Source organism: Pongo pygmaeus, chromosome 13 (assembly GCF_028885625.2).
Source record: "Pongo pygmaeus isolate AG05252 chromosome 13, NHGRI_mPonPyg2-v2.0_pri, whole genome shotgun sequence".
Taxonomy (NCBI): Eukaryota; Metazoa; Chordata; class Mammalia; order Primates; family Hominidae; genus Pongo; species Pongo pygmaeus.
This window is the reverse complement of record NC_072386.2, coordinates 23245054-23272469: the sequence shown is the minus strand read 5'-3', so window position 1 is coordinate 23272469 and position 27416 is coordinate 23245054. Positions and strand designations below refer to the sequence as shown.

General features: G+C 40.5%; 1 protein-coding gene and 1 non-coding gene across 16 annotated transcripts in view; both read right to left on the bottom strand.

The window, feature by feature from the left end:
- The window catches only part of UBAP2 (ubiquitin associated protein 2), a 126460-nt gene that overhangs the window by 16573 nt on the left and 82471 nt on the right, over window positions 1–27416 (bottom strand). For 7 of the 15 annotated variants that reach the window (XM_063650212.1, XM_054502802.2, XM_063650211.1 and 4 more), the window contains 8 exons: window positions 25542–25607; window positions 22607–22659; window positions 16731–16798; window positions 13970–14159; window positions 9028–9241; window positions 5019–5293; window positions 4069–4238; window positions 2277–2490 (listed from right to left, as the gene is read on the bottom strand). In XM_063650212.1, coding sequence (XP_063506282.1) covers window positions 2277–2490; window positions 4069–4238; window positions 5019–5293; window positions 9028–9241; window positions 13970–14159; window positions 16731–16798; window positions 22607–22659; window positions 25542–25607 — 1250 coding nt within the window. Of the gene's footprint in view, window positions 1–2276; window positions 2491–2872; window positions 2947–4068; window positions 4239–5018; window positions 5294–9027; window positions 9242–13969; window positions 14160–16730; window positions 16799–22606; window positions 22660–25541; window positions 25608–27416 lie in introns of those variants that run through there. The other 8 variants (XM_063650216.1, XM_063650213.1, XM_063650215.1 and 5 more) reach the window with 4 other exon arrangements.
- On the bottom strand, window positions 13453–13534 carry LOC129044807 (small nucleolar RNA SNORD121A). Its single transcript, XR_008504797.1, has one exon. It is a non-coding gene; the product is annotated as a small nucleolar RNA SNORD121A (small nucleolar RNA).

Genomic DNA, 27416 nt, shown 5'->3' with positions numbered 1-27416 from the left:
AGGCTGGAGTGCAACGGTGTGATCTCCGCTCACTGCAACCTCCTCCGCCTCCCGGGTTCAAGCGATTCTCCCACTTCAGCCTCCCAAGTAGTAGCTGGGACTACAGGCACGCACTACCACATCAGGCTAATTTTTGTATTTTAGTAGAGACAGGGTTTCACCATGTTGCCCAGGCTGGTCTCGAACTCCTGATCTCAGGTGATCTGCCCGCCTCAGCCTCCAAAAGTGCTGGGATTACAGGAGTGAGCCACTGAGCCCAGATTCCTATGTGTTTTTAATGCTCTCAGCCATTTGTGTGCTTTATAAGACAAGATTCCTTGAGACTAGTCTGGGTAACATGATGAAACCCTATCTCTACAAAAAAATTAGCCAGGTATGGTGGCATGTGTCTGCAGTCCCCACTACTCGGGAGGCTGAGGCTGCAGGCAGTTGTGATCGCACCACTGCACTTCAGTGGGTGACAGAGCCAGACCCTGTATCAAAATGAAGAAGAGAAGGAGAGGTAGGGAAAAGGGGGAGGGGGAGGAGGATGGGGAGGACGAGAAGAAGAGGAGGAGGAAGAAGAAGAAAGGGAAGGAAGGAAGAAGAAGAAAAAAGAAGGGAGGAGGGAGGAGGGTGAGGAGGAGGGGAAGGAGGAGAGGAGGAGGAGGAGGAGGGAGAGGAGGGAGAGGAGGGAGAGGGGGAAGAAGAAAAGAAAAAGAAGAAGAAAAGGAGGAGGAGGAAGAAGGCCACGACGACAAGATTCCTTAATTCAAATGCAGTTAAGACATCGGATGCATGCACGCAGATTTAATATAGGAACAACCACAGTGTAGTTGTTTCTTTGGCTCTAGAAAGGCTTCTTCCTAAACTGGAAGCATATCTATACTTTTCTCAGCTGCCTACACCAAGTAAGATGCTGCAAATGTATGTGTGAGGGTGTATACATCGTAGGAGGGGTTCTTGTGGGGCAAGGGCTTGGATTTACTCATAGGATTATCAAGTTCCAGCACTGTTAATAAAAATTGTTGGCTTAAAAATTTACTCAGAAACCTTGGATATATAGAGTTGTCAAGCTGAAATCCTAAGCTATCATGTCATATTTACAAAATAATGTCAAGTGATAAAAGGAACAAAGAGCCCAGTGTAGTGGCTCACCCTATAATCCCAGCACTTTGGAAGAAGGCCAAGATGTGGATTATGTGAACCTGGCAGTTCAAGATCAGACTGGGCAACATGGTGATACCCTGTCTCTAAATAAAATACAGAAGTCAGCCAGACATGGCAATGCATGTCTGTAGTCCCAGCTCTTTGGGAGGCTAGGGTGGGAGGACTGACTGAGCCCGGGAGGTCAAGGCTGTGGTGTGCTGTGATCGCGCCACTGGACTCTAACCTGGGTGACAAAGCAAGAACCTGTACTCCCCCAAAAAACAAACAACCAACCCACAGAATTGCTCACACTGAATGCTCACATATTAATTTTTAGCATTTCTTATCAATAAAGTATCTTTAATTAAGATATCCACATTGTAACTTTTATACACACTAGGAAACCAAAAAATTAGCGCAACTTTCTTTATTGCAGTGGTCTAAAACAACCTGCAGTATCTCCAAGGTATGCCTGTAGTGTCATCTATATTATTTTAATTTCCTGGGAGAGAATGATGTTCAAGTATTACTAGTGTGACATGAAATGTGTATACTTACTTGTTCTTTTTTAAGTTTCTTTCTAAGATTCTCAGGAGATATTGGTAGATCTCAATTTAACAGAAAGCAATACAACTGGCAATGACCATCAGATATGCAGCTAGCAAGAATCTAGAAGGGTAAAACTTTAAAACTATATCAAAAATAGATCTGGTTCCTTTATCTATAGTCCAGTATTATTAACAAAAACTAGGTAGAAAATACACAATTTTAACACAAAAATACCTAACAGTGATGAAGAAGCAAATACATTCAAAGCAAATTGGGCAATCAGAGAGAAAGCAGTACATGAAATATTCAGAGATATTTCAGACAATGTAGAAGTACCCAGTACTACAGCCAAAGTGCTCATACTACATGCATGCTTGGTTTTCTCCACAAAGTGTATGAACCTGCGGATCTATCCACACACTCAAGAGCATGGGTGCTAGAGATGCCCACTGTAAACAAACTCAATGAACTATAAGGATTCTACTCAAAAGGTAGTCAATTTGTAAAATAAAATCATATCCAAGAAGCATAATTTAACCAAACATTAATTTCCAAATAAGACAGACATCTTATGAGAAAAAAACTAAAATACCACTTACCATGATGGTTCCTGGAGCTGACTCTGATGAACTCACAGGGCTTTGGTATGGGATCCTGTTATGCACAGAACTCTGGTCGTAAGAGGAAGACATTGCTACTGGACTAGCAGAACTCAGTGATGAGCTTGTCAGACTGCAGGAGGTAATGACGGAAGTTGTATATGTGGAGTTCTGTACTGCACTGGTCATTGGTAAAGATGTACTCAAAGGCTCACTGAAAAGAGTCAAAGATATTCAACATAATTTTGTTACTTTAAATAGCTTCATAAAAAGAAACATAAACAGCTTCACGAAATGCAACTACTGCATCAATTTATTATCCCAAATGAGACCCACCTAATTTAACTGAGAGATAGGGGGACATCTTTAAGAATACTTTAAGAATACTTTAAGAATACAGGCTGCGTGCGGTGGCTCACGCCTGTCATCCCAGCACTTTGGGAGGCAGAGGTGGGCAGATCCAGAGGTCAGGAGATCGAGACCATCCTTGCCAACATGATGAAACCCCGTCTCTACTAAAAATACAAAAATTAGCAGGGCGTGGCGGTGGGCACCTGTAATCCCAGCCACTCTGGAGGCTGAGAAAGGAGACTCACTTGAACTCGGGAGGCAGAGGTTGCAGTGAACCGAGATCGCGCCACTGCACTCCAGCCTGGCGACAGAGCAAGACTCTGTCTAGAAAAAAAGAAAAAAAATAAGAAGATTCTTTAAGGAATCCAGGTGTTTGAGACCATCTTTAAAAAGGAAACTTAAACAAATATCAGGTTTTGCGCCTCTGGAATGTGGAAAAACTAAAACAACAACAACAACAAAGTCAGCCAGGCACGGTGGCTCATGCCTGTAATTCCAGCACTATGGGAGGCTGATGCAGGCAGATTCATTGAGCTCCAGAGTTTGAGGCCGGTGTGGGCAACATGACGAAACCCTGTCTCTACAAAACATATTAAAAAATTAGCTGGGCATGGTGGTGCATGCCTGTAATCCCAGATACTCAGGAATCTGAGGCAGGAGGATCATTTGAGCCTGGGAGGCAGAGGTTGCAGCGAGCCAAGCATTCTGCTGCACTCCAGCCTAGACAACAGAGCAAGACCCTATCTCAAAAAAAAAAAGAAAAGAAAAGAAAAGAAAACTAAAATCTGAGATTTTGTATTTATAAAATATTCCACTGAAGGAAAACGACTGCTGCAAAGATGTGGAGAAATCAGATCCCTCATAGACTACTGGTAGGAATGTAAAATGCTACAGCCACAGTGGAAACAGTATGGGAGTTTCCTAAATGGTTAAGTTACCATATGACCCAGCAATTCTACTCCTGGGATATACATCCCAAAGAACTGAAAGCATGCAAAACTCGAAACCAAATGTCCATAGCAGCATGATTCACTAGTCAAAAAGAGCAAACAACCCAAATGTCTGCCAACTAATGAATGAATAAAATGTGGTATATCAACACAATGAAATATTTGGCACTAGAAATGATACATTAAACATGGGTGTACCTTGAAAACTTTAAGTGAAAGATCAGACATAAAAGGCCACATATTCCAAGATTCCAGTTATATGAAATGTCCAGGTAGGCAAATCCAGAGACAGATTATTGGTTGCTAAGGGGCAGGGCAATGAAGAAACTGAGACTGTCTGCTACAGGTATGGGGTTTCTCATGGAGATGATGGAAGGTCTGGATAAACACTGAGGATAGCTGCACAATGTTATTACCACAGGATGTATTCTTTCCACCAGGTGATCTCTTAGGGTCTATTTTGCTTCATAACAAAGGACTAAATTCAGTACCTTAAAGACTTCGAATACAAGCTGATGGGAATCTGATTACTATTTTCACTGCTTGGAGCTGATCCAAATTCAGAGAGAGAAGATTCTGACCCAAATTCCAGAGCCCCAAACTGCACATTTAATCCTGTGACATCTGCTGAACCAGGCATTTCCACTGCAGAAGCTGGGATCTGAAAAAGCAAAGCTGTCGTGTCAGGAACAGAGATCACAGATTCCAGGTCACAAAGGCCTATAACAGAGCCAAACAAGCATTTAGGTTCCCAAGCAATACTGGCAAGAAGGAGGAATGAGAAACAAGGAGAAAAAAGGCTAAGACTTTTCTAAAAAGAGAAAGAAAAGAAACAAGCTAAGAAAAATTAAAAGTTGGCTGGGCATGGTGGCTCACGCCTGTAATCCCAGGACTTTGGGAGGCCAGGACAGAAGGATCATTTGCACCCAGGAGTTCAAGACCAGCCTGGAGAACACGGCGAGACCCTGTCTCATTTAAAAAAAAAAAAAGGAGAAATTAAAAGTTAAACAGGAATGGTTGGCATTAATATCACCACCTGCATCTAAGAGCAATGCGGGGGAGTTGTGATGGTGGGTGGGGAGTGAACACTGAGCTGACTACTCTATTTTTGGGGACTCACCAATGATGAAAGTATCACCTGGTCAAGGAACCATGCATCCTCCAACTATGGGATACAGCAAAACCCTCGAGAACAACAGTTCTCTGAGCCAGATCTTCAAATCTGTACTTGAAATAAGGATCTGTGGCTCTCAGCACAAACCCATTCCCTCTAATGCTAGCCTGGTCACTCAGAAATGGCCATATCCTTATTATGCAATCAATAAGCTATGTGCTTGAAAAACACTGTACCCCAGTTTCCAAAACTTAGTATCCCACTACTTGAGCTGAATGTAAAAATAATTCCAGCTTTAGGACGCTGACTTCATGATGAAATGCCCACCTTAGAAGCTGGGGGTATCCGCCGCTTAGCAAGTTTGATGTGTTTGGGCTGTGGCTGGTGGGCAGACACAGAGATATTTTCAATGGTCATGCTGGGAAGCTGCAAAAGCTTGTTCACAGTGGAGGGACTGTCTCCAGGCATTGATTCTCGAAGTTTCGCCTGGGAAGGAAAGGACTCCAAACCAGGAGGAGGAACAGTGACTGCCTGGCTCTGGTGCTGTTGTCGCTGGCTCAACTGGCTAAGAACCGGGGATGGCTCAGGTTGAGATTTGAAGTCTAAAAAAGTAAGCAGCAATTAATGAGGCACAATGGCTTCACAATGTTCTTCAATAGAACATGAAGTGTTCTATTACCACCAATTTCTCCAAATCACTTCCAGCTGAATTTCTTAGGTTTTACACACACTATGTGTAACACTTCATTTATGATAAACGGGAAAAGTTCCCAAATGGGTACACACCTTGTTTCCTATCCAGAGAGATTTGGTTTATGTTTAAGCACAGGGGGTGATGAACTCGTAAGAACAATATTATGGTGCTATACACACCTGACCATTAGCTAACAGAGAATCATACTTTTATTATTTTATGGATTTTCTACATAACTGTTAAAAATTTGAGCCACGCACAGTCACTCATGCCTATAATGCCAGCACTTTGGGAGGCTGAGGTGGGAGGATTGCTTTAGCCCAGGAGTACAAGGCTGCAGTGAGCTATGATTGCACCACTGCATTCCAGCCTGGGTGACAAAACAAGACCCTGTCTCATCCAAAAATTAAAAAAAAAAAATTATTAAGTTTTTGGACTAATTGAGATATATATATATATATGATGTTACAAAATCCAAAAGATGGCTGGGCGTAGTGGCTCATGCCTGTAATCCCAACACTTTGGGAGGCCAAGGCGGGCAGATCACAAAGTCAGGAGATCAAGACCATCCTGGCTAACACAGTGAAACCCCATCTCTACTAAAAACACAAAAAAATTAGCCAGGTGTGGTGGCGGGCACCTGTAGTCCCAGCTACTCAGGAGGCTGAGGCAGGCCCTATGGCGTGAACCCAGGAGGCGGAGCTTGCAGTGAGCCGAGATCGGGCCACTGCACTCCAGCCTGGGTGACAGCCTGGGTGACAAACAAACAAACAAACAAAAAACAAAATCCAAAAGATACAAGAATATGTACACTGAATATTAAGTTTCTCTTCCACACCACCCTCCCATACTTGCTCCACAAAGGCAAACACTGTACCCGGTTTTCCTGAATGTCTCTTTCAGAGATACTGTATCACAATATATACAGACAGACAGACAGACATATATATACACACACTGTATACCTTACTGTCTCACAAATCATTTAATTTCCATTGAGTGTCTCACATTAATGTTCGAACAGCTACTTCATACCCATTTTGGTGACTACACAAAAATCTAGTATACATAGGTATCATTTTATAAAACCAGTACTATATTAATGGACTTTTAGGTCAAATCTTATGCTATTAAAAGCAATGCACTAATGAATATATTTGTATGTAAGATATTTTGTGCAAGTACAAGTATACCTGTAGGATCAACTGCTAGGATAAAGATGCTCCTTCACAGGGTAAATATATTTTGAATTTTGATAAATATTATAAAATTACTGTCCACAGACAGGACACATCCTTTTTAACACACTCTAATATCAAACACTTTTGAATTTCCTGGTTTAATTGGTGGAAAATGGTATTAAAAAATACAAACTAAAATGATACAAATATGCTTAGTATCATTTCATATACTTAAGTGTTCTTTACTTATAGACTCTGTTCTTATCTCTTTAGCCAGTTTTTTAACCTGTTTGTTGATCTGCTTTATTTTTAGTTACTCTTTTTATATTAAGGAAATTAACTCTTTTTGTCTATGATACAAACTTTGAGTATTTTTTCATTGTTTGTCTGCCTAATTTGGTGTTTTCTGCCATACCCAGAAAGGTCTCCCTCACACAGAACAACAAAAAAATTCTCCTGTGTTTTCTCTATTATAGTTCTAGATTCACTATTTATGTTTAACTATTTGACCCACTGGCATTTTGGTATAGAGATCCAACTTCATTTTTCAAACGGTTTTAATAAACCGTTTTTTCACTATTGATTTGAAAAGCCAGTTGTACCACATGGGACAGAGGTTGGCCATCTTTTTCTCTATGGGGCCAGATAGTACAACAACCTAATATTTTATTTAACCTTTGTGTCTCATCACATTGCCCAGGCTGGTCTCGAACTCCTGCTCAAGCAATCCTCCTCCTTCTGCCTCCCCAAGTGCTGGGATTACATGAGCCACTGTGCCCAGCTGGCTGAGTGTCAACAGAATTTAATTTTAAAAAAACAAATGGCAGATCTGGTTTAGATGCATTCATTTTTGAACTTGGTATTATAGGCATGCACCAAACACACAGGCTTTATAAAGAATATGGGAATAGCATGGTTCTATCTAAAAAGTCCTATCACTCACTAGTTACGTGTGCAGAAAAAGTTAATATAGGGACCTACAATTCCTCTCAAAAAGGCCTGCTTGATGACTGGACCTTGGCTAATGTCTGCGAATTTGGACTGCTGGTATGCACTTGGCAAAGGGTGCCAACACACTAACCTATTAGAGTGGCTCACTGTGCTAAGAATGTCTGTATAAACAATGTGGTTTATGCTCAACATCTGCTTTCCTTCTAGGAATCTGTAATTTTGCTATGTGCTATAGCAAAAAATGTAGGCACAGGGTACCTACATTTCTTGCCCCAGCAAAAACTTTGGACACTGAGTCTCTAATGATTTCCCTTGGTAGACATCGCTTCAAACCCAGGAGTGGTCTCAGGTACTTACAACACAGTAAGTCATTTCACAGAACAGAGGAATATGCTTCCCTGTCTCTCCATATGCCCTAACCATAAACCAGCCCACATGGCCAGCTCCGTAATGAATGAAATCCCCTGCTATTCCTTAATACAATGTGGCATGTGAGTGCTGGTGGGGAATGGTGGCTTGATGTTACAATTTCTGTGGGAGTTTACTTTACAAAACATCCAGTCTATACATGGGGCCTTTACAATACAAACCACGGAATGTAAAGGTTGATGAAATCATAGTTGATACTTCAAAATGTTAGAATGAGAAAGCATGAGAGTATGATAGTTAAAATACTGTCCAGGCTGGGCGTGGTGGCTCACACCTGTGATCTCAGCACTTTTGGAGGCCAAGGTGGGCAGATTGCCTGAGTCCAGGAGTTCCAGACCAGCCTGGGCAACATGACAAAACCCTGTCACATAAAAAAAAATACAAAAAAATCAGCCAGGAGTGATGGCATGTGCCTATAGTCCCACCTACTAGAGAGGCTGAGGTGGGAGGATCAACTGAGCCTGGGAGGTCAAGATGGCAGTGACGGGTTACTGTACCACTGTACTCCAGCCTGTGCAACAGAGCAAGATCCTGACTCAAAAAAATAATAATCAAATAAAATAATAAATTAAAATATTGTCTAGGCTGGATACAGTGGTGCACATCTATAATCCCAGTTACTCAGAAGGCTGAGATGAAAAGACTGCTTGAGGCCAGGAGGTGGAGATCAGCCTGGGCAGCACAGGAAGACCCCATCTCAAAAAAAAAAAAAAAAGTCTTAAAATGTTTTCCACATTCTATGTTCTATCACCACCCTCTTCTAATAGAGCTCAGAAAATTCTGTCCATGCATTTACACAAAGTGTTAGATGTTCATATTTGCATGCTTTTACCATACTTTTCAAGGCATGTACTACCACCACCACTACTACCAACAATAATGAAACTATCAAGAACAACAACAAAAACAAATGCAGGTATTGTACAACAAAGGAAGACTGATTTAACTGAGAAACTGCAAGAGTTCTACTAAAAAGAAACATCTCTGGACAAATTCCACATTAGTGTTCACAAGTCAACACACTCTGCCAAAGCTTGAAATGTCCTCAGTAGGGGCAAACCCACAAACAATGTATACCTACCAAAATGACTGAGGACTGAGGACTGGGATGTTGGGGGCTTGAGGTCCCAAGAAGTAGTAGTTGTAGAGTGACTTGTACTGTTCTGCTGTGTACTTGGGGTGGTGGTAAACTGGCCCAAACTCGGAGCTTTCAACTGGTCCAAAATCTGGGAGCTGGTGATGTTTGCCATTTTTGGTGGTGCAAGCTCTCCAAATCCTGAGCCAAGGACGGATGACTTTAAAAAGGGGATAAAAGAACAAATCCTCAACAACACAGAATTTCTACCCAAGGCTTTAAAACACATCAAGTGTTTTCACAAGTATGTTAAAACCTATAATCTAAAACATATGAATTACTAAAATATAACTTAGAAAATACTGATGAAAATATTACTATGCAATAAAAACTGACTAAATAAATAAAGCTATCCTTCCTCATTCTGACATAAGAAGTTAAAGGGAAGGGAAATATTTGCCATGAATTTGAAGAAATCAATTTTTAAAAACGTGATGTTGGCCGGGCGCGGTGGCTCACGCCTGTAATCCCAACACTTTGGGAGGCCAAGGTAGGCGGATTACAAGGTCAGGCGGATCACGAGGTCAGGAGATCGAGACCATTCTGGCTAACACAGTGAAACGCCTTCTCCACTAAAAATACAAAAAAATTAGCCGGGAGTTTTGGCAGGCGCTTGTAGTCCCAGCTACTCGGGAGGCTGAGGCAGGAGAGAATGGCGTACCCAGGAGGCGGAGCTTGCAGTGAGCAGAGATCACGCCACTGCACTCCAGCCTGGGCGACAGAGCAAGACTCCGTCTCAAAAAAATAAATAAATAAATAAATAAATATAAAATAATAAAAAGTGATGTCGTAAGTTCACAATTAAATATCACTATTTAAAAAAACTAAAGAGGAATGCCATGAAATACATGACAAAGATATGCTTGACCAACAAAAACGCATTATTTTCCTAATCTGTGAACCACAGTCTTCATCGTTAATGATTACAAGATGTACAGTCAAAGAAGAGATCAGTGTGAGATGACCCTGCAAGATCAAATACAGGTCAGGCTGGGCGCAGTGGCTCACACCTGTAACCCCAGTACTTTGGGAAGCCGAGGTGGGTGGATCACCTGAGGTCAGGAGTTAGAGACCATCCCGGCCAACATGGTGAAACCCCATCTCTACTAAAAATACAAAAATTAGCCAGGGATGGTGGTGAACGCCTGTAATCCCAACTACTCGGGAGGCTGAGACAGGAGAATCACTTGAACCCGGGAGGTGGAGATTGCAGTAAGGTGAGATGGCACCACTGCACTCCAGCCTGGGTGACAGAGCTAGACTCGTCTCTCATGTGTGTGCGCGCATGCACGCACACATACACACAAGATCAAATACAGGTCAAAGAACTGAACTTAAGTGGTTAATATTCCAAAATGAAACACTGCAATACATAGGTATTTGAAGTTGAGCAAATACCATAGACACTGCTATTTTCATTTCAAGTTGTTTAGATGACTAAGAACACCAAATATGTTCCATAAATAAGTACAGGAAAAACAATGTTACTCCTCCCCCATCTGTCCTGACAGGTCGAGATCCAAAGAGAATGAAAGCCTATGACTAGAAAAGACAATGGAAGATCAACTACATTTTTACGTATCAAGATCATTCTGAAATATAAGTTCTTCATCAAAAATAACATTTCTCTTCTTTTCTTTTTTCTTTTTTGAGACAGTCTCGCTCTGTCACCCAGGCTAGAGTGCAGTGGCACGATCTCGGCTTACTGCAAGCTCCGCCTCCCAGGTTCACACCGTTCTCCTGCCTCAGCCTCCCGAGTAGCTGGGACTACAGGCGCCCACCACCACGCCCAGCTTTTTTATTTTTTATTTTTTATTTATTTATTTTTTTTTTTGTATTTTTAGTGTAGACGTGGTTTCACCATGTTAGCCAGGATGGTCTCGATCTCCTGACCTTGTGATCCGCCTGCCTCGGCCTCCCAAAGTTCTGGGATTACAGGCATGAGCCACCGTGCCTGGCCCAAAAATAACATTTCATATCCATTTAAGGTCAAAAACAAATACTTTGCCTTCCCTCAAGTAAGTTGAAACAATTACTTCTATTATCAACATTCAAAGGCAAGGAATGTCCCACTTGTATGGAAATCCTAGCTTCGCTCTGAGTAAAACATTAGGTTACGGACAGCTGTGACACAGAATCTGCTCATATGGAAACAGCTGTGCTAACATTACTTATCACTGCTCCAGATTCTTTTTTCAGGTTGCCCAATACACTGGTCTGAGGTTGCTACCAATTTGCAAAAATCCAGCTCAAGCCCACTGATTTAATGAAGGCTTCCCAGGTGATGACTCTCTTCATCCTGTTATCCTACATAATCCCTAACATGCATCAGCTAGTTTTATCAAATGCACTATGTGCTTTACAACACAGCGAAATCACTGAATCAATGACTACTGCCATGCCCTAGGTAATACACAGCATAGGCCTCTTAAGTCCACCTACACATTTAAATCAATGGAGAGATTTTTTAAATGTATACAATACACACATGTGCATACATGCACATACACACAAACACACACAGTACCCAAATCCCAATCCCAAAGATGAGGACACGTTTTGTTTTAGAGACTCGGGAAATATCATCATCACTTCTGTTGCTGCTGTTATTTACTAGGTTCTCCAGCAATTTTATTTTATTATTAATTATTATTTGGAGACAAGGTCTTGCTGTCAACCCAGGCTGGAGGGCCACAGAACAACCTCCTAGGCTCAAGTGATCCTCCCATGCCAGCCTCTCAAGTAGCTGGGATTACAGTAGCTATGATTACAGGGCATGTGCCATGACAACCAGCTTATTTTATTTTAGCAAGATGAGGCCTCGCTATGTTGCCAGGCTGGTCTCAAATTCCTGGCATCTCACAATCTTCCAGCCTCAGCCTCCCAAAGTTCTGGGATTTACAGGGATGAGCCACCATGCCATGCCTGGCCTCCCCAGTGATTTTTTTTTTTTTTTTTTTTTTTTAGATAGATTTTCTCTCATCGCCCAGGCTGGAGCACAATGGCGTGATCACGGCTCACTGCAACCTCCACCTCCCGGGTTCAAGTGATTCTCTTGCCTCAGCCTCCCGAGAAGCTGGGATTATAGGTGCCCACCACCATGCCTGGCTAATTTTTGTATTTTTAGTAGAGATGGGGTTTTACCACATTGGCCAGGCTGGTCTCGAACTCCTGACCTCAGGTGATCCACCCACCTCGGCCTCCCAAAGTGCTGGAATAACAGGTGTGAGCCGCTGCGCCCAGCCCCCAGTGATTTTTAAAGTTCAGAGTAGGGTTGAGAACCACTGCTCTAATACAACGCCACACAAACAATTCTTATTCTGCCTTCTCATGTTGGTCATTCTCATGCTGGTCACTACATAAAGCAACATATCTGAAGATCGCTGTAAAAACTCAAGTCCTTCTTATCAATTCAGTGGACACACATAGATTTCAGCAAGGGCATTACATCATTATACCAGTAGCAGAGGGAAAGGCAGAGGAGGAAAAGACTCTGGTGCTTCAATTAAAAATCAGGGTTTTTATTAGGCCTTCTCAAAATAGAGAAGACTTGGGCTGTCCTACTTCAAGCACTGACACCACCTCATATACCAATGACACTAAAAACACCAAGTCCCCAAGCCCAACACATGATATGGCTACACAGAGTAGAAAATACTAAGGAAAAGGTTAAATATTCAATTATCAATTTTATCAGGGTAAAACAAATGATTTGACTCAGGGGAGAAAATTCTGTTTCTCAGCAATAAATTTCAGGAAAAACACAGCAACAAACTAAAATAATTATCCCTAGTAAGAGCTGTAGTTCTGCATCCATAGACCTTTCCAACTTCCCCTTGCCAGCTCAGAACTTCCTGTAGTTGGGTAGGAACTTCAGTTCACCATTCTAAAGAAACATTCTTGTATAAGCTATGATCTAAGCTTATACTTCCATAAGCCTATCTTCACAGCCTTCACTAACAGTTCCTGAAGTTCCTTCTGGATGGGAGCTTAACTCACATTGGAAGTCAGTCATACAGTACTAAATGACACTGTTTCAATAAAAACACATCCAAACTATAAGGGCTTCTGTTAATCATCTGGCATCTTAAGAAAATGTAGCTTATTTTATGGTCTTAGGGGGGAAAAAAAGCAAAAAACATAAGCACCTAGGCAGACTTAGACTGTTTTTACATGATTTTATAGCAAGTCAATTCTGATGAACTTTTGCATTTAATTGGAAAACAAGAAATTGAATATACTAACTAGAGAGACACAATATGAAACAAAATACAAGGAAAAACATCATTCAGAAGAAAGGGGTGCTTTCAATCTCAAGAGTGATCATCAGTTCAAAGAATTCGACAAACGATAAAAAAAAATTTTATCTTTGTCCAGGAAACTCAGGTAGTTAAATTCCACATGGAATCATCAGATATGTGCTTGGAAATTACCACATCATTGTTTTCTGGACTGAGATCTACTGTAGAATTTTTTGATGTTTTGTTTTAGAGACAGGGTCTCGCTCTGTCACGCAGCCTGGAGTACAGAGGCATGATCATGGCTCACTGCAACCTCAAACTCCTGGGCACAAGTGATTCTCCAACCTCAACCTCCCAAGTAACTGAGACTACAGGCACACAACACCACACTCAGCTAATTTTTGTTAGTTTGCTTTTTTTGTAGAGACAGAGTTTTGCCCAGGCTGGTTTCAAACTCCTGGGTTCAAGTAATCCTCATGCCTCAGCCTCCCAAAGTGCTGGGATTACAGGCATTAGCCATCATGCCTGGCCTTACTGTAGATATTTTTATATTTAGAAAGTAATTATAAGGCAGGTATCATATTCTAGAATACATTTGCTAATGGGTATATTTCTTAAAATCCCACACTGAAATAAAAGTGAGTTACCAGACTCTGAGGAGAATAGGAGTTGACAGCAGTGGAGCTGCCAGTCCCTGGTGCCATCTGATTGTTGTGTTGCGAATTTGTGAAGACAAGGGCTTGGCCAAAGCCCTGCTGTTGGGAAGTTTCAAAGGAGTTGGCTTCTGAGGCTTGACTGTGAGGAACAGGCTTCTGGAGCAAGGCTACCAGATCAATGCTAAGCAGACAAAAAGCAATGAGGAACCAGTCATAAGCAAATCTTACCAACAAATGAATTTGAGAAGTCAATCAATATATAGTGAATTTACATTAAAAATCAAATGAGGAGAACCTTTGGAAAATGGGGTTTAAGGGGGCAAAAGGAGGGCATCATCCACACAAAAGAGCATACCAAGCCACAGAGACTGAAGCAGGGCTTTGCAGAGAAGAGAATCAAAAGGTGTATTGAGAAATTTTCAAAGTAATGACTAACACATTATAAACTGAAGCAATAAAGTAAAATTAAACAATTTTCTCAAGTTTGGTTCATTTTACCTAGAATATTTTACCCATTTATTACCTAAAACCAGAGTTCCTAATAAATCCATATTTCTAGGGAATGAAGACCTCACCTGCAGTAAGCAATTCAGTAAGTTTCACTTTTTTTTTTTTTTTTTTCCCTAAGACAGTGTCTCACTCTGTTACCAAGGCTGGAATGCAGTGGTGTGACCCTGGCTCATTGCAACCTCCGCCTCCCAGGCTTAAGCGATTCTCGTGCCTCAGCCTCCGAAGTACCTGGGATTACAGGCGTGTGCCACCATGCCTGGCTAATTTTTGTATTTTTAGTAGAGACAGGGTTTCACCATGTTGGACAGGCTGGTCTCAAACTCCTGATCTCAAGTGAGCCGCCTGCCTTGGCCTCCCAAAGTGCTGGGATTACAGGCGTGAGCCACCCTACCTGGCCAAGTTTCATATTTATCTTAAATTTTTACATTCTATCCCATAATACATTTAAGTGTGTGTGTATATATATACACACACACACACACGCGCCCATATAATTTTATCTTTAAAATATTCAGGAATAAATGCACAGTATAATAACAAATATACTGTTAACCAGAACTCTTAAAACACCCCCAGACAGATATTCCAATTTGGACTACCTGACAAGAATGAGCTACAAACTTCCTGTACCAACTCTTTTCTAAACTTACCTAGTGTAGTAGGACCTGCCAGATGCACCGTATTACCTAACCTTGTAATGAATGCCATTCAATCCTTTCAAAGGCCAGTTCCCATCAGTTCTCCTAACTAACATTCTCACCATGCCAATGAGACAGGCAGATTATAGGACAATTCAAGACTCATTCCTGACACGTGGCAAAGCTCCTAGCCTGAGTTCCTCTCCCTTATAGACTATAGCCAAGTTGAATTTCATGACAATGATCCCACTAAATTCACTGAATCATAAATACAATAGAGAATATGTGCATTTAACAAGAAACTCTAAACAATCTCAAAACAATATACTATAAGACATAATCATTAATCATTTTTATTTCCCTACAATGAAATCTCATCACCATCTCATTTAGCATGAGATTGATCCTGTTAGGTTCAAAACTGCCTTCATTTCTAAGGTATCATATGTAACCAGTCTTTTATCTTTCCAGATCACTATACTTTGAAACCACTTTCAAAGGTGTTTAGTGTGAAAACTAGAATGTAAATAAATGCTCTTCAGTCATTTGGTTCAGTGTACATTCTAAGAATGTTGTTGTTATCCCATAAGTTCTTTCCTTTTCTGTAATCTAGTAGAGTAAAACTAGTAGAATTCAAATAAAATAAGAGATCTGTATTAGTTTCAGAAGATCTAAATAAATGGTACATGAAGAAACCAAAGAATACAATGTATTAAGTTCATTCTGTCGGAAAAAAACAGGTCTACAAAAGCGAAAATAGCAACCACTAAAAAAGTTTAGGCTAGGTGTGGTGGCTCACGCCTGTAATCCCAGCACTTTAGGAGGCCGAGGCTGGTGGATCACGAGGTCAGGAGTTCGAGACCAGCCTAGCCAATATGGTGAAACCCCATCTCTACTAAAAATACAAAAATTAGCCGGGCGTGGTGGCGGGCGCCTGTAGTCCCAGCTACTTGGGAGGCTGAGGCAGAAGAATCACTTGAACTCGGGAGGGGGAGGTTGCAGTGAGCCGAGATCGCACCACTGCACTCCAGCCTAGGTGACAGAGTGAGACTCCATCTCAAAAAAAAAAAAAAAAAAAGAAAGCCAGGTGTGGTGGCTCACATCTGTAATCCCAGCACTTTGGGAGGCCGAGGTGGACGGATCACCTGAGGTTGGGAGTTCGAGACCAGCCTGACCAACATGGAAAAACTGTCTCTACTAAAAATACAAAATTAGCCTGGCGTGGGGGTGCATGCCTGTAATCCCAGCTACTTGGGAGGCTGAGGCAGGAGAATCACTTGAACCCGGGAGGCAGAGGTTGCAGTGAGCCTAGATAGCGCCATTGCACTCTAGCCTGGGCAACAAGAGCAAAACTACGTCTCAAAAAAGAAAAAAAAAACAGTTTAACATGATGTCTGCAACAACTGCTAGCAAATTCATCAGTGGATACATCAATTAGAAAATGATTGAAGCTCTGTCAGATTACCAAGTAGTGGTAAAATAAAGGTTGGCCTTGGATAAAGGGAAAAAATAGAAAGAGACCCAAAAATGAAAATACTTTTCCTGAGGCAAAAGATTTCAGTAATGCTTTGAATAACAAATATAAGATGGCAAAAAGTATTTACCTTTGCCCAGGTGAGATGTGATTCTCTGCTGGAGCAGATGAGGCAGTGAAGACCTTTGTTTCAGAAAGCTGTATGGAAAGTTGAAAAATTTAATCTTATGCTACATACTATTAAACCCAAAACACTGACTTCCTGATCATTTGTAGTCATCAGTAGTCTCTTACACTTCACATAACAGTTATTCTAAAGAAAATGAAATATACAAGTGACCATGACAAGTGATTTTCAAGTGAATGCAATTTTTTTTTTGAGACAGGGTCTGGCCCTGTTGCCCAGGAAGGAGTACAGTGACGTGATCTCGGCTCACTGCAATCTGTGTCTCCTGGGTTCAAGCGATCATCTCACCTCAACCTCCTGAGTAGCTGGGCCTCCAGGCACGCACCAGCATACGCCAGCACACCGAGCTAATTTTTGTATTTTTAGTAGAAACAGGGTTTTGCCATGTTGCCCAGGATAATCTCCAATTCCTGGCCTCAAGTGATGCACCCACCTCGGCCTCCCAAAGTGTTGGGATTACAAGTATAAGCCATGGCGCCCGGCTGCAAGTGAAGGTAATTTTAGATTGAAAGGCCTACAAGAATGATTTCAAATCAGGAAAATGATGAGACTAATGGTAAACAACACAGTGAAACACTCAAACCAGGGCTCAACCGCAGACTCACTTCTCTATTTGTCATTACACAAAATGAGGACACCAATAAACCCACCAACAATGCTAACAGAAATGCCAAAAAGAAGTTGAGAAGGTGGCCAGGAATGGTGGCTCACACCTGAAAGCCCAACACTCTGGGAGCCGAGGCAGGAGGACTGCTTGAGGCCAGGAGTAAGGCTTCATCTCTAGGAAAAAAAAAAAATTGGCTGGTCGTGGTGGTGTGCACCTGTCCCAGCTACATGGGAGGCTGAGGCAGGAGAATCGCTTCAGTCCAGAGGTTGAGGCTGCCGTGAGCCATGATCACACCACTGCACTCCAGCCTAGGGGACAAAGTGAGATCCTGCCTCAAAAAAAAAAAAAAAAAAGAAAAAGAAGTCATTAAGAAGTTTGTAAAGGTGAAATAATCGATGTTTTCTCCCCCCCCAAAGACAGATGTCTTTAGTACTTAATTGATGAGTAATTTTACATTTCATTTTTATTAAACCATGAGTTTCTATTATTTTTAAAAAATTAATTTTATCGCATTCTAACACATCCAATAAACCGCAAATATTCAAACCGAATAACTGAATGAGTCTGGCATACGTAGGCTCCCATGAAACCATCACCACAATTAGGACAGTGAACATATTCTTTACTCCCCCACAATTTCCACCTGTCCCTGTGGAATCACTCATTCCCACAACTTGTCTGCATCCCCAGGCAACCACTCACATGCTTTCTGACACTACAGATTAGGCTGCATTTTCTAGAATTTTAAATGAAATCATAAAAGTATCCTAACCTTTATTCCTGGCTTCTTTCACTCAGCATAATTATTTTGGGATATATGCACATTGTTTTGACTCACTTTTAGGGCATTCAGGATAAATTTTTTGAAACCTCAACTGACATTAATAAAAGATACATGTTCTTTTTATGTTTTCAATGTGGAGACTCGGCTTTGAAAGGCTTGAAAATGTTGATCTAATGAGGTAACACGGAAAACATAAAAATGCTACTCAAAAGGTTCCCATAATTCTTATCAACTCTAAATGTCTCAGAAACACTGTATAAAACGAGACTTCCTGCATGAGACACTGTGTGTAAGCAGGAGGTACAGCAGACAGTAGGTGTTCATTTTCTTCAACAGTATACAAGTGCTAAATTGTTTACCAGTTCAACAAGTCAACAAGAAGGGCCTAAGTTGCATCCTATTCCAAAACAGGGTGTGTGGGAAGGGTTTTTTTTTCTTCTTTTCTTTTTTGGGAGACAGACCTTACTCTGTCACCCAGGCAAGAATGCAGTGACATGATCACTGAGGCTCACTGCAGCTACAAACTCAACCTCCCAGGATCAAGCATTCCTCCCACCTCCACTTCCTAAGTAGCTGGGACTACAGGCACCTGCCATCACACACAGCTATTTTAAAAATTTTTTGTAGAGACAGGGCTTCTCTATGTTGCCCAGGCTGCTCTTGATCTCTTAGGCTCAAGCGATCCTCCTGCCTCAGCCTCCAAAGTGCTAGGGTTACAGGCATGAGCCACTGTGCCTGCCCCAAGGTAGTATATTTTAATATTCCCAGTCAATCCATTTTTGCCTGAAACTTACAAATTAAATCGATTTAAGAAAAAGAGAAAAAGAAGTAAATGAGAACTACTATAAACATTGACATATCTAAACATGATAATAAAACACTGAATGGTTCCCCCCCTTTTTTTTTTTTTTGAGATGGAGTTTCATTCTTGCTGCCCAGGTTGGAGTGCAATGGTGTGATCTCGTCTCACTGCAAGTGCCTCCCGGGTTCAAGTGATTCTCCTGCCTCAGTCTCCCAAGTAATTGGAATTACAGGTGCCCACCATCACACCTGGCTAATTTTTGTATTTTTAGTAGAGACAGGGTTTCACCACGTTGGCCAGGCTTGTCTTGAACTCCTGACCTCAGGTGATCCGCCCACTGCAGCCTCCCAAAATGCTGGGATTACAGGCATGAGCCAATGTGCCCGGCCTTTTTTTTTTTTTTTTTTTTTAAAGGAAGGGCCAGGTATGATGGCATGCACCTGTAATCTCAACTACTTGGAGGCTGAGGCAAGAGGATCCCTTGAGCACAGGAGTTTGGGGCTGGAGTGAGCTGGCCAACAGTGCAAGACCTAGCCTCTAAAATTAAAAAAAGGGCGGGCGCAGCGGCTCATGCCTGTAATCCCAGACCTTTGGGAAGCCAAGTCGGACAGATCACTTGAGGTTAGGAATTCGAGACCAGCCTGGCCAACATGGTGAAACCCCGTCTCTACTAAAAATACAAAAATTGGCCAGGCATGGTGGCGCGCATCTATAATTCCAGCTACTCAGGTGGCTGGGGCAGGAGAATCACTTGAACCCAGAGGTGGAGGTTGCAGTGAGCCAAGATCGTGCCACTGCACTCCAGCCTGTGCAACAGGGAGAGACTCCATCTCAAAAAATAAAAAATAGATTAATTAAATTTTTTAAAAAAGGAGAAAAGAGATGACTAGTTATTGTTCTAAAATCTAGAAGGAATCTAGGATTCACATTTCAGATTATTCCCCTACCAATCAGCATTACTTTGTATCACCTCAGAGAAATTTACAATTTTTATGATTCCAAAGAAAAAATACCCAAATTCTCTCTGTTAACTCTTTTCAGGAATTACATATTTTGACACAGCAGAATGTTAATGACTCTCTGGAGTACATGTATACTGCCTGATACTAGATGTTCATCAAAAGACTTCATGTGACCCACAGAAAACTCCAATAATTTAGGCAGGACAGCTATTATGATATTCATTATACAGATGAAAAATAGGAGGCTCAGACTGGAAAGATGCCTTGTTGAAGGTCAACAGCTAGAATTTACATAGAATTTTGTCTTCTGATCCCTTGCTGATTTTCTAACATGCCTGCTGATCCTGAGAGGCAACCAGATGTAAAGCTTTTAGCCCTGCAACCTTCTCCTATCCCACCTCGCAACAAAACCTTAGCAAAACATCTAACAATAAAAAACATTTATACATGGGATGGTTCTGTTCAAAATAAGGTAAGGTGTCCAAAGACTATTCACTTTGCTAGTGCCCAACCCTCCACTGGTTTAAATAACCACTTATCAAGTCCAGTCTCTGATATTAAAGGTATCAAACGTCATACCAGTATGATGCACAGCCAAGGATAACTAGAGAGCCAGGTGGCATCACAACACTAAGGACTTTCAATTAGTATATAGCAGCAGTGAAAATATCCCCCAAATCCCAACTAAAGGAGCATATCTACTCTCATCTTTGTCACACTCTACCCAGCTCACTCCTAACAATCCAGATTTAATCCTGCTAAAAAAAGACAGGAAGCAAAAGTACAAAGTTTAAAAAAAAAAAAAATGCTTGTCCAAAATTGCTTAATTTTGGCCAGGCATGGTGGCTTACGCCTGTAATCCTGGAACTTTGGGAAGCCAAGGCAAGAGAACTGCTTGAGCCTGGGGGGTTGAGGCTGCAGTGAGCTATGATCGCACCACTGCATTCCAGCCTGAGCGACAGAGCAAGAGCAAGGCCCTGTCTCAAAAAAAAAAAAAAATTAAAGTACTTATTTTTTACAAGGTAAAATGAATCTATCTATGGTAGTGAGTTGTTCAAACACCACTTAAAACCCAAATAATACTGTGTGAGAAGGAGTAGTAAGACCCAAGGAACAATGCCCTGCCTAAGGTCATTAAACAAGTCAAGTAGAAATCATGTTTCTTGTTTCTCATTCCAAGCAGGTCCTGTTAGCATAAATGGAAACACATATGGAGACAGAGAAAAAGACAGAATCTCAAAGTCTGTGTCATTGTATACAGTTTTGAGGATCTGTATTTGTAACCCATTTATTCTTTCCCTCTCAATGTCTGCTCAAACTCTGTGTCAGGCAGATACCAAACTCAAGAGTTCTAGAACTTGGCAGTCAAACAGAAAAGAGGTATAAAATTTTATAGTATTGGGTTATTTATCCCTTTTTTCTCTTTATTATTTAACTTATTTTTCCAAAAAAAATACTATGCTGAAAGCAGAACTTATAGACTGACAGTACCCAGAAGCTAGTGTAACATGCTCAAAAATATCTGTGGAATAAAGGAATTTTTTTTTAAAAAAGGGTTCTTCTAGTCAAAAGGGGAAGAGGTTGGGCATGGAACCAGAGCAAACTTATTCAGGTTAATTTCAACTGTGATCCAAAATATAGACTCTCCTTTAATGAAAATATTCTAAAGAATAGTAGTTCACAAATCTGGGCAACAGTGTCAGCTGGCTATCAAGCCAAACAAAACACAGATAAGCTTAAAAAAAAAAATCAATCCTACTTAACACCTGGTAAATTTTGTTTGTTTGCTTTAAGATGGATTCTTGCTCTGTCACCCAGGCTAGAGGGCGGTGGAACAATAATGCAGCCTTGAACTCCTGGGCTCAAGAGATCCTCCTGCCTTAGCCTCCTGAGTAGCTGAGACTACAGATGCACAACCCCACACCCAGGTAATTTTTTTATTATTATTTTTTTGTAGAGACAGGGGTCTCACTTTGTTACTCAGGCAGGTCTCATATTCCTGGCTTCAAGTGATCCTCCTACCTTAGCTTCTCAGAGTGCTGGGATTATAGTTGTGAGCCACTACGCCCAGCCTAACACCTCAACCTTTTTTCTTGTTTGTTTTTTTCCAATTTCCCAATCATCTTGACACTTGGTCATTTTTAAGCACAAAAACAAATATTCTTAAAATCTGAAAATCTAAGTTCCTTTTAAGAAGCATCTGCTAAAAAAGCCAACTCTCGAAAACCCTGGCTACGATACATGCCAGAAAATAAGCCAAGATGAGATAAGATGTCTCAGGCTCTTTCTTCTAAGCACCAAAGTCCCCACCAAACACCGAAAGAAAGACAGGTATCAGCCGGGCACAGTGTCTCACGCCTATAATCCCAGCACTTTGGGAGGTTGAGGTGGGTGTATCACCTGAGGTCAGGAGTTTGAGACCACCCTGACCAAAATGGTGAAACATCGTCTCTACTAAAAAAAAATACAAAATTAGCCAGGCATGGTGGCACACACCTGTAATCCCAGCTATTTGGGAGGCTGAGGCAGAAGAACTGCTTGAATCCGGGAGGCGGAGGTTGCAATGAGCCAAGATCACACCATTGCATTCCAGCCTGGGCAACAAATGTGAAATTCCATTTCAAAAAAAAAAAAGAAAGATCTCATCTGACAGCAAACACTTACATCTTCAGTCCAGTCTTCTGCTGTCCACTCTTCCACAGAATTCTTCCAAGCCCCTGTTGGGAAACAACAGCAATCAAAATTTATACCACAAAGTCAAATACGGTCTGAGTCCAAATGATTCCTTTTTGTGTACTATGCGGGAAAAAAGATACATACGCCTCACTAGCAATTTAGTTTACAACCCAAGAAACATGACGTTCTTAATCTATTCTCGGTAAAATCAGTAATATTTCTTTTCTCCTCTTCTCTTTGAAGTAATGTTTACAAATGCAACTTGACTAGTAGTCACTATCTACATAACCTCAAATCAGTGTTTCAAATGGATTTTGCTTCAATATAGGTCACATCCAAGCAATTCTGCCATGAGTAAGAAAGTATGGATGCAGCACAAATATAGACATTTAACAATGGTTTGATTTCTTATGATATAGTCTTCAAAACAAAAAATTTCATTTTAAGGCAAACCTGTCTTGGACCCTATTTCAGGTGGATTACTGAATTATCAAATTTAGAGAAGCATCCTTTTTATAAAATATTAGCTCTACTACATGGTTTCCTAATAGGTCTCCAGCAAAGTTTAACATTACTCTTGCTCATATCAAGTCTGCTGCTTTAAGTTCTGGAGTCAGTATACAGGATGCGCTCAAACAGTTCTTACAGAATACTCATCCATAACACATCTAAGTACTTTCAAAAGTGTTGCTACTCAAAAAATACTTACTTACAGATCTTATATAAGTAGAGGGCCATTGTTTATAGCATGTATTAAAAAAAAATGCCCATAGATAATGGTTTTAAAGGAAATACACTAAGAAATTAACGACAACCCCAGAAAGCGGGATTATGGATGTTTTCAGTTCCTTTATAGGAAGAAAGGAGTTAATCATCTGACATACAAAATTCCGTTTCTCTCCAAAAGTTGTGTATGGAGAGGGAAAAGGAGGAGGAGCACGCCTGTGAGACAAAAGAAGTCAGGTAACCATGTCTACCTTCCTTAGAATCATGTAAACAGCCAAACAACTGACCTCCTCATAAGTAAAATGATGATTGTTTCCTAGAAAGAGAGCCCTTATTTATGGAACGTTTTTAACAGGATGTACCTGATTTCAGATTGGGATGGCTCTCTGTGAAATGTGATGTAAACTGAGCCAATATTTGGATGTAAATAAAATACAGATATTTCAAAACCGAAAACATTTAATTCTGTCTGAGAAACCACTAATACATTGGAAATTTGGAGGATGACGTTAATGAAAGCCAGAATGGTAAGAGAAAGCTTGATGGCGAAGATGAAACATACACACACAGGGACATAAAGGAAAATTTCCAGGAGAAAAACAATAATGAAACATTACAAAAACCTACATAAAAAAATATTAAAAGTACTCTAAAGCTTAAAATATACATTATTTTTTCTAATTTTTAAAATTGCGATAAAATACATAAAAATTTGAGCAGCTCAGCCACTGTACGTACAGTTAATGTAGTAAGTTAAAACAGACTTTTATACATGATATGTAGTAAGAATGGCCTACCATGGCAATTCAGGAGATGTATTAAAAGTTTAAAAAAGGCTGGGCATGGTGGCTCATGCCTGTAATCCCAGCACTTTGGGAGGCCGAGGTGGGTGGATCACAAGGTCAGGAGTTCAAGACCAGCCTGGTCAATATGGTGAAACCCCATCTCTACTAAAACTACAAAAATTAGCCGGGTGTGGTGGCGTGTGCCTGTAGTCCCAGCTACTGGGGAGGTTGAGGCAGAAGAATCGTTTGAACCCGGGAGGCGGAGGTTGCAGTGAGCTGAGATCATGCTACTGCTCCAGCCTGGGCGACAGAGCGAGATTCTATCTCAAAAATAAATAAATAAATAAATAAATAAATAAAAATAAAAAATAGGGCCTGGAGCAGTGGCTCATGCCTGTAATTGCAGCACTTCGGGAGGCAGAGATGAGTGGATCACCTGAGGTCAGGAGTTTCAGATCAGCCTGGCCAACATGGTGAAACCCCATCTCTACTAAAAATACAAAGAATTAGCCAGGGGTGGTGGCTCACACCTGTAAATCCCAGCTACTTGGGAGGCTGAGGCAGGAGAATTGCTTGAACCCAGGAGGTGGAGGTTGCAGTGAGCCGAGATTGCACCATTACACTCCAGCCTGGGCAACAAGAGCAAAACTCCATCTCAAAAAAAATAAATAAAAATAAAAATAAAAATAATATAATAAAAATAAAAAAGACTGGCCTACCACTTTGAGAGCAGTATTTTGAAAATAATTAAACACAACTTTGGACTTGCATAATAGGGTGAGAATCTGAGTACATTTAAGAGCAAGTACAAGGCACTATGTATGTAGCCTGAAGGAAAAACAGGGAAACAGTTATAAGCAGAGATGCAACATGATAGAGTGGTAAGTCAGGAAATTACAGGGGAAACTCCCACATCAGAAGCAAGTGCCACGTTGTTGCAGGAACTAGCCATACCTACACAGACTATAAAAAATTCTAGGCATTAAATACAGAAGGCAGAGGCTCAGGTCCTAATCATATTTTGGAATATTAAAATTTTAATTTGGTCCACATTAGACCTACACCCCAAAACATAAGGGAAAAACTTCAACAATCCTTATTTTCAGCTTAAAACAATATATTTGAGATGAATGCTTTATGTTCAATTTAACTTGGTGTTAGTCCTCTAACGAATGTGTTAAGGCCACTTAGGAACAAGGAAAACAATGATGAAAATTCTGTGGCACCTTGAAAGTCAATCAATAAAACATTTCCATTAGCAAACTGCAAATCTGATTACCAAATAAATAGGTATAGTTTACAAACATTTATCTGATAAATTTTTATTTGCTAGCTTTGATAAAAAATGAAAGACATTGCAAGCAATTTATAAGATTCTTAATTTAAATAATTAAAAAATTAAGTATTCATACCTTTGAGTCCACAAGAACTTTTGTTTGACAGATCCTGAGCTATGTTGTGAGTATTTGATGCCAGTTCTGTGGACCAATGTAAAATTGAGGGTTTAAACATACCAAAAGAATGAAAGTATTCATCACAGAGAAGATGGTCACTGTCAAAGCTATGTATATGCTGCGTTACTGCCCAAGGATAGTGAAATGTAATTGAAATCCATACTCTTACAGGTCACTGCAAATCAAGTTATGAATCTTATCCTTGATGGCTCTTGGACACTCAAATTACTTCAATTATTCTCATTCTCACGCCCATGTTTACCAAGCTCCCTTCTCACTCATCAAAGAGAGCATTCTAATCTGTTCAACAGGTACCGGTTTTTAGAAAATTTATAAATTAGCCTTCTGAGTATACACAAGTCTTTCTAGTTTGGTTAATTTGAGTGTTCCTCACATCGGGAATAGATTTGTGGTTATTATACTGTCAACAGTTGGGTTTCTGAGCCTATAAGGCTGAGTCCTGGACTCAGAACTCTCTTATCAACAAGCCAATACCATTCTGTGAGGCCTCTGGAAAAACAGCCAGCACCATTAGCTGATGACATCCTTTAACTGTATTCTACAACAAACTGGTTTTGCTTATCTAAATGCTTTTCAGCAAGAAATCTGCTACTTTAAATAATAAGTGGGAGGAGATGAAAGAAAGAGAGGAGGAAAGAGAAAATTTAAAAAAGTAACTAATTGACTAATTCAACATTCTGCTGCAACACTTGCACAACATTCGGCTTCAAAACCATGGACGCGGGCACGGCTTCCACGCACAGTTCTTCCACACTGTGTGGAAGCTGTGCACAGTGGTGCAGGGCTGTAGTCCCAACTACACAGGAAGGTGATGCAGGAGGATCACTTGAGCCCAGGAGTTCGAGGTTGTAGTGCACTAAGATTATGCCTGTGAATACCAACTACACTCCAGCCTGGACAACAAATTGAGACCCCCATCTCTTAAAAAAAAAGAAGCAAGAAAAAAAAAATCAGTGGAGGTATTAATAAAGGCACTATAATATCACATACAGATTTTTGTTTGGATGTGTTTTCATTCCACTTTTATATAAATCTAAGAATGGGACTGTCAGATTGTATGATAAAGGTATGCTTTCCCAACCAGGCATGTATATGAGTACCTGTTATTCCACAATCCTCACCAGCACTTGGAATTTTTCATTTCCTTTAAAGCCATTTTAATAGGTGAATGGGGGTAACTCAATGTGGCTTTACTTTGTATTTCCCCAATGACTAATAATGATGAGCACACTCACGGACTTGCTTACTATCCATTTATCATGTTCCCTTATAAATGCAAATATTTTGCTTTTAATTAACTTTTTATGTTAAAATAATTATAGATTCACAGGAAATTATCCTTCACCGGTCTCCGTGTTGAAACAGACATTACACAAAATTTACCATTTCTGACCCTCTCCAAGTGTACAATTTAGTGGCACAGAGTATATTCACAATGTTGTACAATCATTACTATCCATTTCTAGAACTTCTTCCATTTTTTCCCCCATTTTTAAACGCTCATTTGTTTTAGGGGGTTGTTTTCTTATTACTGAATTGTGAGAGTTCTTTATTTATTTTGTATATAAGTCCTTATCAAATATGGATTTTATATAAACATTTTCTCCAAGACTACGTCTCATTCTATCATTTTTCTCTTCAGAAGAATTTCACAATTTTTGATAAAATGTACTTTGTCAATTTTCTCTTTTACGACTCAGGCTTATTGGATTCTATATAAGAAATCTTTGCCTAAACTAAAGTCACTAGGATTTGCCACTATATCTTCTTTGTAAGTTTTACTTTTAGGTTTCATGTTTAAGTGTAAACTTG